Source organism: Lynx rufus, unplaced genomic scaffold, assembly GCF_022079265.1.
Source record: "Lynx rufus isolate CCGP_SWC_20201006 ecotype Redwood Valley unplaced genomic scaffold, mLynRuf1.p SCAF_4, whole genome shotgun sequence".
Classification (NCBI taxonomy): domain Eukaryota; kingdom Metazoa; phylum Chordata; class Mammalia; order Carnivora; family Felidae; genus Lynx; species Lynx rufus.
The window spans coordinates 77,398,411-77,411,630 of NW_025814856.1; the positions used below are offsets into that span (position 1 = coordinate 77,398,411).

General features: G+C 45.0%; 1 protein-coding gene across 1 annotated transcript in view; it reads left to right on the top strand.

The window, feature by feature from the left end:
• The window catches only part of LAMB4 (laminin subunit beta 4), a 98,802-nt gene that overhangs the window by 57,728 nt on the left and 27,854 nt on the right, over window positions 1-13,220 (top strand). The window contains exons 21-24 of the mRNA XM_047097118.1: window positions 911-1,135; window positions 2,215-2,435; window positions 8,078-8,174; window positions 12,280-12,655. Of these exons, the coding sequence (XP_046953074.1) occupies window positions 911-1,135; window positions 2,215-2,435; window positions 8,078-8,174; window positions 12,280-12,655 (919 nt within the window). The remainder of the gene's footprint in view (window positions 1-910; window positions 1,136-2,214; window positions 2,436-8,077; window positions 8,175-12,279; window positions 12,656-13,220) is intronic.

Here is a 13,220-nt window from a genome sequence, read left to right on the forward strand (position 1 = left end):
TTTAAGCATGAGTGTGTGCATGTGTGTGTGTGTGTGTGTGTGTGTGTGTGAGTGTGTGTGTGTGTGTGATGCAAACAAGGAAAAAAACATAAAAGCCACTCGACTTAATCATATTTTGAAACTCTGGTGCTGAAGTTTTCTTCAATGATAATTACCGTGATGATAATAAATTATACGGCTAATTTTGTCTTATTTGCTGCCTATGTCTCTACATGATTCTGATCTCTTCCATGTACATTTTGGCTTGGTTGGTCAGTTTTTAAGAACTAAGACCATGACTGGCCAACAAGAGAATTCCTAACTAGGATGACCCAAAATGAGGGGAGCAGACCCAGAGTTGAGGCACCTAACTGACTACCATTGCCCGGTGGTTGGAAAGGTAACAGGCATGGTTTCCCCAGACAGCACTTGATAAAGACACCCTCCGGGGTTCGTACATCAACAAAACCACTGTCACCATCTTCACTGCTAGACACACATCTCAGGGTGCTGCACGTTCACCTCCAGGACCAGAACAGGGGCTCAGATTAGCTTTGGGTCCCAAGGCACACTCAGGTGACCCCCATTATATAAGGATCCAGGGATCCCTGTGCCCACCACTCTGTGGTTTTTGAAGAAAGACTAGAATGCACTCTTGCATTCTTCACTAAGGACTTCTTAGTTCTGAACAACCATTTTACTCTCTGAATGGATAAGAAATTAAAATGAACGTTTTGCTTTAATTCAGAACACGTTTTCTTCTTCATCTCCAGTGTGTGACCTCCCGTTACCCCTAAAATCACCTAATTATTCATTATTCTCTATAACAGTCTCCACCCTGCTCCCCCAACACACACACACACACACACACACACACACACACACACACACACCTCTCTTCTTACTCCCTTTGCCTCTCTCCTTCTTTCAGGTAAGCAGTGTGGCGAATGCTCTGCAGGTTTCTATGGAAATCCCAGAATTTCAGGAGCACCTTGCCGGCCATGTGCCTGCAATAACAACATCGATGTGACTGATCCAGAGTCCTGCAGCCAGGTAACAGGGGAGTGCCTTAGATGTCTGCACGACACTCAGGGACCCAACTGCCAGTTCTGCAAACCGGGTCACTTTGGATCGGCCATCAATCAGACCTGCAGAAGTAAGTCTGCTGGGCTTCCGGCGGGGGGGGGGGGGGGGGCTATGGCAGTGAAGTGTGGCCCACTGTGCACTGTGCCAGAATCACCTGGGGACTGGGCTGGGATATTAACAGGCAGATTCCTAGACTACCTCCGACCCACTGAATTGAATCTCCAGGAATCTGCCCTGGAACTAGTTCATCCAGTGTCTTTAATGTATAAATTCAAGAATCACTGATGAAGAAGAGGGCAAGGGTTTGATTCTGTGATTTAAAAAAGAAGGGGGGAGGGGCGCCTGGGTGACTCAGTGGGTTAAGCGTCCGACTTCGGCTCAGGTCATGATCTCGAGGTCCGTGAGTTCGAGCCCCGCGTCGGGCTCTGTGCTGACCACTCAGAGCCTGGAGCCTGTTTCAGATTCTGTGTCTCCCTCTCTCTGACCCTCCTCCGTTCATGCTCTGTCTCTCTCTATCTCCAAAATGAATAAACGTTAAAAAAAATTTTTTTTAATAAAAAAGAAGGCGGGGATGCCTAGGTGACTCAGTCAGTTAAGCATCTGACTTCGGCCCAGGTCATGATCCCGCACTTTGTGGGTTCGAGCCCCGCATCAGGCTCTGTGCTGACAGCTCAGAGCCTGGAGTCTGCTTCAGATTCTGTGTCTCCCTCTATTTCTGCCCCTGCTTATTCTCTCTCTGTGTCCCTGTCTATTCTCTCTCTCTGAAAAATAAACATTAAAATTTTTAAAAAAACTACTTGTTTTTAGGAGATATTTAACTGTGTCAGTGGACCCAAGTCAGTTTAATAGACTGTTTATTTTCAGATCATGAATAGCATGAGGAAAAAGCAAGGTTTTCAGTCATCCTAATTGTGAGCTCTTAGAACACAATTGGCCGAACCACATGAACTTGCTATTTCGGGAAACCAAAGAGAGTTGAATGGATTCAGCTTACTTAGATTCTTTGATAAATCTGAAATATTGCCAGGTGTTTCTGCCTTGAGCCATTTGGAGGAATGATGCATCCAGGTCTGAAAAGCTGTCTGTACAGTTTGTTGAAAGCCAGTGTTACTGCCTAATTTACCTCCAGCAATGGCTCTGTTGTCCCAGGGTGTTCCTGCCATCCTTCCGGTGTGACTCCTGCTGCGTGTCCCCCTGGTCAGGGAGCTTGCCTCTGTGACCCCAACACTGGCGCATGTCCTTGTCTCCCCAACGTCACAGGCCAGACCTGTGACCGTTGTGCTGACGGATACTGGAATCTGGTCCCTGGCAGAGGATGTCAGCCATGCAACTGCGACCCCCGGACCTCTCACAGTGGCCACTGTGACCAGGCAAGACATTTGGAAGTTACCAGGGTGCTGGAGTAGGAAGTGATGGGGAGACATGGTTTCCAAATTTGTAAATGATGCTTTCTTTATGGACTGTTGCTAGTTAATGTTTTTAAACAGGATTGGCCTTCTATGGGGAGAGATGCATTTATCAAGGAATGGAAAGGACTAAAAAAGAGAATGAGGGTCTCAAGGTTAAGTTTTGCCTGCTTCAGTTTTCTCCACACCTCTCTGTGACTGGGGAAGTTGGATTCACACGCAGCGAAATACAGACAACCTTCTCTTTTTCCCTGTAGCATATGTATAATCCTAGGGAAGCTCCAAGAAATTGATCATTGGTCAGAATTATTTATCAGAATGAAAATCAACAGGTGCTTCCAGAGCCCACAGTTCCATTTTCAAAACCTGAGCTGTCGGGACGCCTGGGCAGCTCAGTCAGTTGAGCATCTGACTCTTGGTTTCAGCTCAGGTCGCGATCCCAGGGTCATGGGATCGAGCCCCGCATCAGGCTCTGTGCTGAGCCTGGAGCTTGCTTGTGATTCTCTCTCTGTCTCCCTCTGCCCCTCTACCCCACTCATGCTCTTTCTCTCTCTCTCAATTAAAAAAAATAATAATTAAAAAAACAATTGAGCTGTCGTTCCCTACCCTTCACCAGTTGGTTTATGTATGGGTAAAATAAGATGTCCTCGTTACTTACCAGACCAGCATTAATTGTTCCTGAAGAATGCAGGGTAATACACTAGGAGCAAATCCACATTGCTTAACATGTGATTAATGCTACTTAACTGCACATGTGATCTTTAGTCAATAAAACAATGAGCATACAAATTTTTTAAGTTTATTTAGCGAGACAGAGAGAGAGAGAGAGAGAGAGATCAAGTGGTGGAGGGGCAGAGAGAGAGAGAGGCAGAGAGAGAATCCCAAGCAGGTTCCACACTGTCAGCATGGAATCCAACGTGGGGCTCAAATTCACGAACCATGAGATCATGACCTGAGCTGAAATCAAAAGGCGGATGCTCAATCGACTGAGCCACCCAGGTACCCTGAGCATGTTTAAAATTAGTATGACATTATCTATTTATGGAAAAAAAACTATTCATGTCATGATTAGGGCTTGGGGCTTAATATATTCTTTGAGACACTTTTCACATTAATAGAGATTGGAGGGAAGGATGAAACAGTGACAAGAAATTTAGAGTGAATCCACAATATAGGGACCAGGGTATAATTGGAATCAGAATGCCAATTTTAGAAGCTGGAGTTTTCCCAACTAATAATAATCATAATGATAACCATGGCTCATCTCCAATTTCACCTCTGCTGTTCAACTTTTCAAAGGTCAAGTCTAATGCATGTAAACCTTTGAAGGGTAGTTCTCATACACAGACTGTGTTTTCCTTTCTTTTTTTTCTTTATCTTTCTCTCCCACCCTCCTGCTCCAACCCACACCCACACACTCACCATGCCCTTTTTTTCCTTAATAAATTGTTTATTTTAAAATAGATTTACAGGGGCGCCTGGGTGGCGCAGTCGGTTAAGCGTCCGACTTCAGCCAGGTCACGATCTCGTGGTCTGTGAGTTCGAGCCCCGCGTCAGGCTCTGGGCTGATGGCTCGGAGCCTGGAGCCTGTTTCCGATGCTGTGTCTCCCTCTCTCTCTGCCCCTACCCCGTTCATGCTCTGTTTCTCTCTGTCCCAAAAAAAATAAATAAAAAACGTTGAAAAAAAAATAAAATAGATTTACAGAAAGGCTGTGAAGATAGTACAGAGAAGATGTACCCCACACGAGGTTTCCTCTATTTTTAACATCTTACATTAGTATCGTAGATTTACCACAATCAGTGAACTAATATTGATACATTATCATTAACTAATGTCCGTAATTTATGCAGGTTTCCTGAGTTTTATCCCTAACATCCCTTTTCTGTTCCAAGATCCCATCCAGAACATCACATGACACTTAATCGTTCATGTAGCCTCAGCTCCTCTTTGTCGTGATGATTCTCAGGCTCTCCTTATTTTTCTTGAATATAATTTATTGTCAAATTGGTTTCCAAACAACACCCAGTGCTCATCCCAACAGGTGCCCTCCTCAATGCCCATCACCCACTTTCCCCTCTCCCCCACCCTCCATCGATGAAGCTCTCCTTAGTTTTGATGAGCTTAACAATTTTGAGGAGGATTTTGTAAAATGTCCCTCTATTCAAATTTACCTGGTGTTTTTCTCGTGATTAGACTTGGATTATGGGTTTGAGGATGAGGCCCGCGGAGAGAAAATGTGATGCTCATCACACCCTATCAGGACTCGACACTGTGTGCACGCCTTATCACTGTAGACGCAAATCTCAATCACCTGGCTGAAGTAATGTTTGTCATGTTTCTCTGCTGTAAAGTTACTCTTTTTCCTCCTTTCCATACTATGCTCTTTGGAAGAAAGTCACCATGCACTGTCTATGCTTGAGGAGTGGGGAGTTTCATACTCCTGCCTTGAGGGCAGAGTGTCTCCGTAAATTACTTGGAATTCTTCTGCACAGGAGATTTATCCATCATCCCCCCTTTCTTCATTTGTTATTTTTTAATATCCATATGGAGTCATGGGTATTTATATTATACTTCAAGTTATAATCCAATACTGCTTTATTTTGCTGTTCAGGTTATTCCAGCTTTGGTCATTGGGAGCTATTTCATTTGGTTTCTGCATCCCTTTTACCCCAGCATTGTTGGGTTTGGGTTTTTTTTAAGCCCTTTCTGCCTGACAAGATACTCAAAACTCATCTGATGTGTTTCCTGCCCCCATCCTAGAATCAGCCATTTCTTTTTTTTTTTAATTTTTTTAACGTTTTATTTATTTTTGAGACAGAGAGACAGCATGAATGGGGGAGGGTCAGAGAGAGAGGGAGACACAGAATCTGAAATAGGCTCCAGGCTCTGAGCTGTCACCACAAGCACAGAGCCTGACACGGGGCTCGAACTCACAGACAGCGAGATCATGACCTGAGCCGAAGTCGGTCGCTTAACCGACTGAGCTACCCAGGCGCCCCCAAGAATCAGCCATTTCTTTAGGGAGTGCTGGTTCTTTTTATTGGAGAGTGGTATCTGACTACTAGGTGACCACACCTGTCTCATATCCCCCTCCACTCCTCACACCTGCAGCCAGCAATCATGAAACAAAATGGTAGCTCTCCCCATGACTTCTTGGCTTCCTAATTCAAGAGGAACTCCCAACGTTCATGACATCACTGTCTGGCATGCTTCTCAGACCTTTTAGGAAGTATATTTGCAACAGCACTCGACAAAGACCACAGTTCAGTCATGGAGGCTAAGGGAAGCTCAAGGTGAAAGTCAGATGGCATTGGTTTAACCAAAAAGTCCTCTTATGACAAGGGTATTTGGGATTGTCTGGTCCATTGGGGATTCCTTGGGGAAGGTTGCTCTTTAAATTTTTTTTAATGTTTATTTATTTTTGAGAGAGAGAGCGTGTGAGCAGGGGAGGGGCAGAGAGAGAGGGAGACACAGAATCTGAAGCAGGCTCCAGGCTCCGAGAGGTCAGCGCAGAGCTCGACATGGGGCTCAAACCCATGTACCGCAAGGTCATGACCTGAGCCGAAGTTGGACGAAGTTGGATACATAACCAACTGAGCCACCCAGGCGCCCCGGAAGGTTGCTCTTTAAAATCAGGGAACACTTTTAATGGAATATAGAAGAGACAGGTAGATATTTCTATTTCCAGCTGTTTAAACAACCACTGATAAATGTCTCTATGTCAACCAGTAAAGCATCCCTAGTGCCTTATTACAGAGAGATCCAAATGCGCCATCCAATATTTTCATCAACAGTTTAGATGGAGTTGGAGAAACATGCTTCTCAAATATTATCAAATTTGCAGATATTGCAAAGTGGGATGCCAATGTGATAAAGCCAGAACAAGAGGCAAGATATCCTGACGGGCTGTCCCGTTGGCTGCAAAGAAGATGAAATGTTACCAGGATAAAAGTGAAGTTTTGCAATTCGGTTTTTAAAATCCATTGCATAAATACAGGGTGGGAGTAATAGCTTGGCACCAGCTTGCATGAAAAACATCTGAGGATTTTCGCTCTGTGCTTCAGCTGAGCCAGCAGTGTGGCCAGGCTGCCAAAGAGACAATGTCCATTCAGGCTGGAGTAGTGGGAATGCCAGGCCCAAGTTCAGGGCAGCCATTATCCCACTGTCCCCTGTGCGGGTCAGGCAGCTGTAGGAACATTGCTGTTCTCCCTGAGAACCACGTTTTAAACGTCATATTGACATACGGACTGGTGCGTGTCCAAAGGAAGACGACCCGGAGAGTGAATAGAACCATTGCTATTCTGTGATGAAGGCTTGAAGGAATTATGGGTAGTCAGCCTGAAGAGAAGAAGCAAATGCAAATTGAGAGCAGCCATCTCTAGCTGGGAGAAGGGCCGTAAGGAGAGGAAGTGGGAGACCGCTTGTTTTGCGCGATTCCATAAGACAGGACACCGAGTGATGGGAGCAAGTTACGAAGGAACAGATTCTGCGTCAGAAATCATCGTGTGAGAAATGTGCGAGAAATCTCACTGTGTGAGAAATCATTGTGCAACAGTTAAGAACAACCAGAAGAATGACAGGCCTCAGGGACAGTAGGCTCCCCATAACTCCTTACATTTGAGCAGAAGCTCATGGGACTCCAAAGATGGGTAGAAGCTTGGTAGATCCAGCCGTTTTATAAATTGAGCGACTTACAGAGTTGTTTAAGCAGATTTATTTGGTCAAGAATAACCTAGGACCGTGACAATAATGATTTGCTTCTGTATTTTTCTACGGTTAATTTTCTAACCTCCTCCATTTTCAGAAAAGCTGGTCAAGGATCCAGTTGGGAGGATGCACAAAACAATCAGACCTCTCCCCAAAACACAGTTCATAACTATCATTAAATGACTGGGGTGCCTGTGTGGCTCAGTTGGTTGAGGGTCCGACTTCGGCTCAGGTCACAATCTCACGGTTTGTGGGTTCGAGCCCCACATCAGGCTCCGTGCTGACCGCTCGGAACCTGGAGCCTGCTTCAGATTCTGTGTCTCCCTCTCTCTCTGCCCCTCCCCCACTCGTGCTCTCTCTTTCTCTCTCTCAAAAATAAATACACATTAAAATATTTTTTTTAATGATTAAGCCTCAATTGCAAAAAAAATGTTGTTTTGTTGAGCAAAACACGAGCCCAATTGGGAGAAACCCCATCGCACATTCCGTAATGGAATCACGATTTGCCAGATTAATTGATGAATGTCAGTCCAGGTCCGTGGCCTCTCTGTGTTAGGAGTGAACTCCCATAACACTGTAAAAGAAAAGAATGCAGACCGTTTCCCATTATGTGTTTTGTTTTCATTTACATCTGTGTATATTTCCCAGTTTGGGGCCACCTGTCCTTGAACAGCTGGAAGCAGGCGGTATATTCAGGGGCCCTGAGCCAAAACACATTAGCTCCTGATCCTTGGTATTGTCGAGGGTGGTTGCTGGCCGTGGGAACCATCATCCTTCCTCTGCCTTTGCACAGCTGTATGTTCTAAATCACTGGAGGGAAAACTGTTTTGTATTAAAATGCATTATTTTTTTTAGATCGCAAAGCTTGTCAATTCCTCACCCATGACTGTTCTCACAGCTTACAGGCCAGTGTCCGTGTAAATTAGGCTACGATGGGAAACACTGCAGTGAGTGCAAGGAAAATTATTATGGTGATCCACTGGGGCGATGCCTTCGTAAGTATGGGTAATTCTAAAAACATGAGGACTATCAACCTGGTCCTTCCATGGGTATGCTATGAACCAGCTGAATTTTAAATGTCTTTATTTGGTAGAAAATTCACAAACTTTAATCATAGTTTTGAAAGTAATATTTTTTGTAGCCTTATAAAAAGATTTTTTTTCTCCTGTATTAAAACTTTGTGCTAAGGGCACCTGGGTGGCTCAGTAGGTCGAGCATCCGACTCTTGATTTCGGCTCAGGTCATGATCCCAGGGTCGTGGGATCAAGCCCCGCATCGGCTCCACACTGAGTGTGGAGCCTGCTTGAGATTCTTTTTCCCTCTGCCCCTCCCCTGCTTGTGCTCTCTTTCTCTCTCTAAAATTAAAAAAAAAAAAAGTAAAAAAGTAAATGAAACTTTAGGCTAGTTTAAATGTTAGTCTATATTAAAAGTTGAAGCCTGTATTGCAATTTTTCAGTCACTAAAACAGAACAGACCTCAGAGGTCATGACTTGTAGCCAGTTTTCTGCTATTCGGAAGCATGTTGACAAAAACAGTTTCTCGATGGAAGGACAGGAAGCCAGCAGCCTGTGTGCTTCATAGGAAGCCAGCAGAGGGGGTGTTTCCTCACCTTGGATCTCATACCTCTGGGCCTTTCACATACTCACTGATTTATTTTAAGATATGCATCGCATGCCTGTAAGTCATGACCAGTAAGGCAAGCCCCATCCCCCCCCCCCACCAATCTCCTGGAGTTTGTGTTCTAGTGCCCTTTGTCCCTTGTCTTAGCACTGATTGTGGGATTTAGAGCAGCACCATCCCGAGGAACTTTCTGCAGAGATGGAAATGGTCCGGTCGGCGCTACCCAGCACAGGAGCCACCAGCCTGTGCGCTGGTGGGTGCTTGCAATGTGGCTGGTGCAAATGAGGGACAGAACTGCGTGTGTCATTCATTTAAATTCCAGTAGCCACCTGTGGTAAGTGGCTACCATATTGGACAGAACAGATTAAAAACAATTTTTTAATGTTTATTTATTTTTGAGAGAGAATAGAGCGTGAGCGGGGAAGGGGGCAGAAAGAGACGGAGACACAGAATCCGAAGCCGGCTCCAGGCTCCAAGCTGTCAGCACAGGGCCCGATGCAGGACTTGAACCCGTGAGACGTGAGATCATGACCTGAGCCAAAGTCGGATGCTTAACCAACTGAGACACCCCAGGCGCCCCTGGATGGCACAGATTTAGAATATGGGTTGATTCTAGGAGGAGGGATTTTTGAATCTCTAAAGTCTGCTGTTGAAAGAAGTCAATCCAAATAAATATCGGATGTGGTGTGCTAATCACGTGCACCTCTACATAGCCACACATGGTAACTCTTTCCTCCTTTCTATTCCTTTATAAACATGCTTTTTTTCTTTAGATTTATTTATTTATTTTGAGAGAGAGAGAGAGAGCAGGGGAGACGCAGAGAGAGCAGGAGAGAAAATCCCAAGCAGGCTCCATGCTGTCAGCCCAGAGCTTGATGTGGGGCTTGATCTCACGAACATGAGATCATGCATGATCTGAGCCAAAATCAAGAGTCGGACGCTTAACCGACTGAGACACCTAGGTGCCCCTATAAATGTGCTTTTGTGACCAAAATAAATTGCCTTTATCTCCTTGCCCCATTCAAATACGTATGCTCAGCGGTTTCCCGGTCCCACTTAGTTTTCTAAGTGTAATTGCTACATTAAAAACCAGGGAGGAATTTTGGTTCCTGGAAAATCCGTCTAAGCCTCTTCCTCTGTGCCCCTCTAATATTTCAATAATCTTATTTTCTGAAAAGATTTCATCTTTTATAGAGAAAACTTTGCAAATGATCAGCTCAGGCCACAGACCCCCCCTGACGCTCCTGGGGAAGGGTAGTTTATAAGAGGAACTTGGGCCTCCAGCTGGTGAAGTTGACCTAGTGTTGCCCCCAAGGGGGTTCCTGCTGAGGCCAAAGTGAACATACTGGATAGATGGCATCTAGTTAAGGAGCCTAGCATGTTAATCAGCTTTTATTTGTCATTGACATTTTTACTCAGGCTGTAAAATGCATTTTGTAAATTTTTAAAATTATTTTTATTTTTTCAGTGTATTTATCTACTTTTTTGAGAGACGGAGAGAGTGAGCAAGGGAGAGGCAGAGAGAGAGAGAATTCCAAGCAAGCTCCGTGCTGCCAGCACAGAGCCCCATGTGGGGCTCGAACTCATGATCCGTGAGATTACGAGCCGAAAACCGAGAGGCCGATGCTTGACCCACTGAGCCACCCAGGTGCCCCAAAAATGCATTTTAAAATCACTTGTTCCTTGCAGTTAGGCTAATGATTCCTGACCTTTTGGAAATTGCTGTAACTTCCATAGTTCTGTCCCTCCTCCATCCTCCGCCTTTATCAGAAACCTACTCAAATGAAGTACATGCGGCATTAGTTTTGTTTTTTGTGGGTTTTTTTTTAACTAAGACAAAATTAATTTTTCCCTTTCTAAAAGGACTTTATTTTTTTGAGAGCAGTTTTAGGTTCATGCCAAAATTGAGAGGAAGGTACAGAGATTTCCCGTATGTCCCCACCGCCCCTCCATGCATAGCCTTCCCCATTATCAACATCCCCAAGACAGTGACACATTTGTCACAACTGATGAAACTATAAACCATAACCACCAAAGTCCATAGTTCACTTTATGGTTCACTCTTGGTATTTTCCATCCTGTGCCTTTGGACAAATGTATAAGGATGTGTATCCCCCATTATGGTATCACATGGAATATTTTCACTGCCCTAAAAACCTCTGCCCTCCACCCGTTCTGCTGTCTCCACCCCTCTTCCCACAGCCCATGCCAACCACTCGTCTTTTTACTATCTCCATAGTTTTGCCTCTTCCAGAATGTCTGGTAGTCAGCATCCTACTGTATGTAGCCTTTTCAGATTGATCTATTCCACTAGGTAATATGATGCATTTAAGATCCCTCCATGTCTTTTCATGGCTGGATAAGCTCGTGTCTTTTTAGCCCTGAAAAATATCCCTTACACCATGGTTCATTTACCTACTCACCTACTGCAGGACATCTTGGTTGCTTCCAAGTTTGGGCAATTATAAACAAAGCTTCTGTAAACACCTGTCTGCAGGTTTTTGTGCAGACGTAAGTTTTCAACTCCTTTGGGTGAATCCGAACGAGCGATTTCCCCCCTTTTTTGAGAATGGACTAATTCGCCTTATAGAATGGAAAACAGCATGGGTCCACACACCCAGGCTGGGTTTTACTAAGAGAGAGGGTGTTCAGGAGAATTCTGAGAGAGTCTCTGACATGCCTGAGCCACCCGTGGGGGAGTATGTGTCAACCACCAGTAGATCCATGTTACCCGAATTGGTAAAGAAGCCCGAGCATGAACCCTTGCACAGTAAAGACGGTCCCTGAGATTTTCCAGATAGAAAGTACGAAGTAGGGGCGCCTGGGTGGCTCAGTCGGTTAAGCATCCAACTTCAGCCCAGGTCATGGTCTCACAGCTTGTGAGTTCGAGCCCTGCATTGGGCTCTGTGCTGATGGCTCGGAGCCTGAAGCCTGCTTTGGATTCTGTGTCTCCCTCTCTCTCTGCCCCTCCGTAGCTCATGCTCACACTCTCTCTCTCTTTGTCAAAAGTAAATAAACTTTAAAGAAAAGAAAAGAAACCACGAACTGGTTTGTTAGTGGAATGGAAAGAGGGATGCTGTATTTAATGACCATTGCCTGGGTCTCTATAATTATACCAATTTTAAATGTTCCCCTCAGAAATGGGCATGGGGGTAGAGTGGGGAGGGGCGTGCCTGGGTGGTTCAATCAGTTAAGCGTCTGACTCTTGATTTCAGCTCAGGTCATGATCTCAAGGTTCATGGGATTGAGCCCCAGGTCGGGCTCTGTGCAGATAGCACGGAGCCTGCTTGGGATTCTCTCTCTTTCTGCCCCTCTCCCCACTCGTACATGCGTGCATGCTCTCTCTAAATAAATAAATAAATAAATGAAATGGGAACTGGGGACATTCTCGGGAGAGAGGAGTGTACTTTATTCTTGAGCTAGTCCTAAACAAAAGGTCAAGGGACTGACATTCTCTGCTCCTTCTCTCTTGTGTTTTAGCATGTGACTGCAACACAGAAGGTACCCAGAAGCCCGTCTGTGACCAGAACACAGGCATGTGCCGCTGTCGGGAGGGTGTGAGCGGCCCTCGCTGCGATCGCTGTGCCCGGGGTCACGGCCAGGAATTCCCTGCCTGTCTTCCGTGTCACCGGTGCTTTGATCAGTGGGACCGTGCTGCTGCTTCCCTCTCCAAAGCAGTGCAAGGGTTAATTGGGCTGGCTGCTCACACGGAAGATAAAACAGAGACCCTGCTTGTCTGTGAGGCCGACTTCAAAGGCCTCAGAGAGAACATGTCTGAAATAGAAAGGATTTTAAAACATCCTGTTTTCTCATCTGGGGAATTCTTAAAAGCCAAGGATTATCAAGACTCTGTTCGGTAAGATTTGTGCATAAGCAATAGATAGCCAAGTTCCCGATTTACCTGAACCCCTTTTGAACTTTAACAGCTTTCAGCTGAGAAACATACCTATGCGGACGCTAGGGAAATAATTCAGTTAATAACCAGGCTGGTGATCATGGCTGGCTGTCTCTTTCTTACCTAGTTAGGATTACATGTGATCTTTCCAGATGCCATTGATTATAACAAAAAGGCAGTCGTTAAGAGCTTGCTTTGGGAAAGCCCAAACCCAGCAGAGCTGAAAGATGCAAAATTGGCAATAGGGTAGTTTATAATACAAATATATTTTTTTCAGTCATGCACATGGGAAGATTTGCTAAATCTTCCCAAATTCTTCAGTTGTTGAGAAACGCCTACATTACTGCAAAGTCCTGTAATAAGTATGACAATTTCTTCCAAATGCATAGTCATTTTTATTAGATGTCGTTGATTCCTTTTTTTCATTCGTCAAACATTTCCGGAAATTATGGGCCAGGGGTCAGCAAACCGCAGGCAAAATCCGACATATCCCCTAGTTGTGTAAATGAAGTTTCACTGGAAAGCA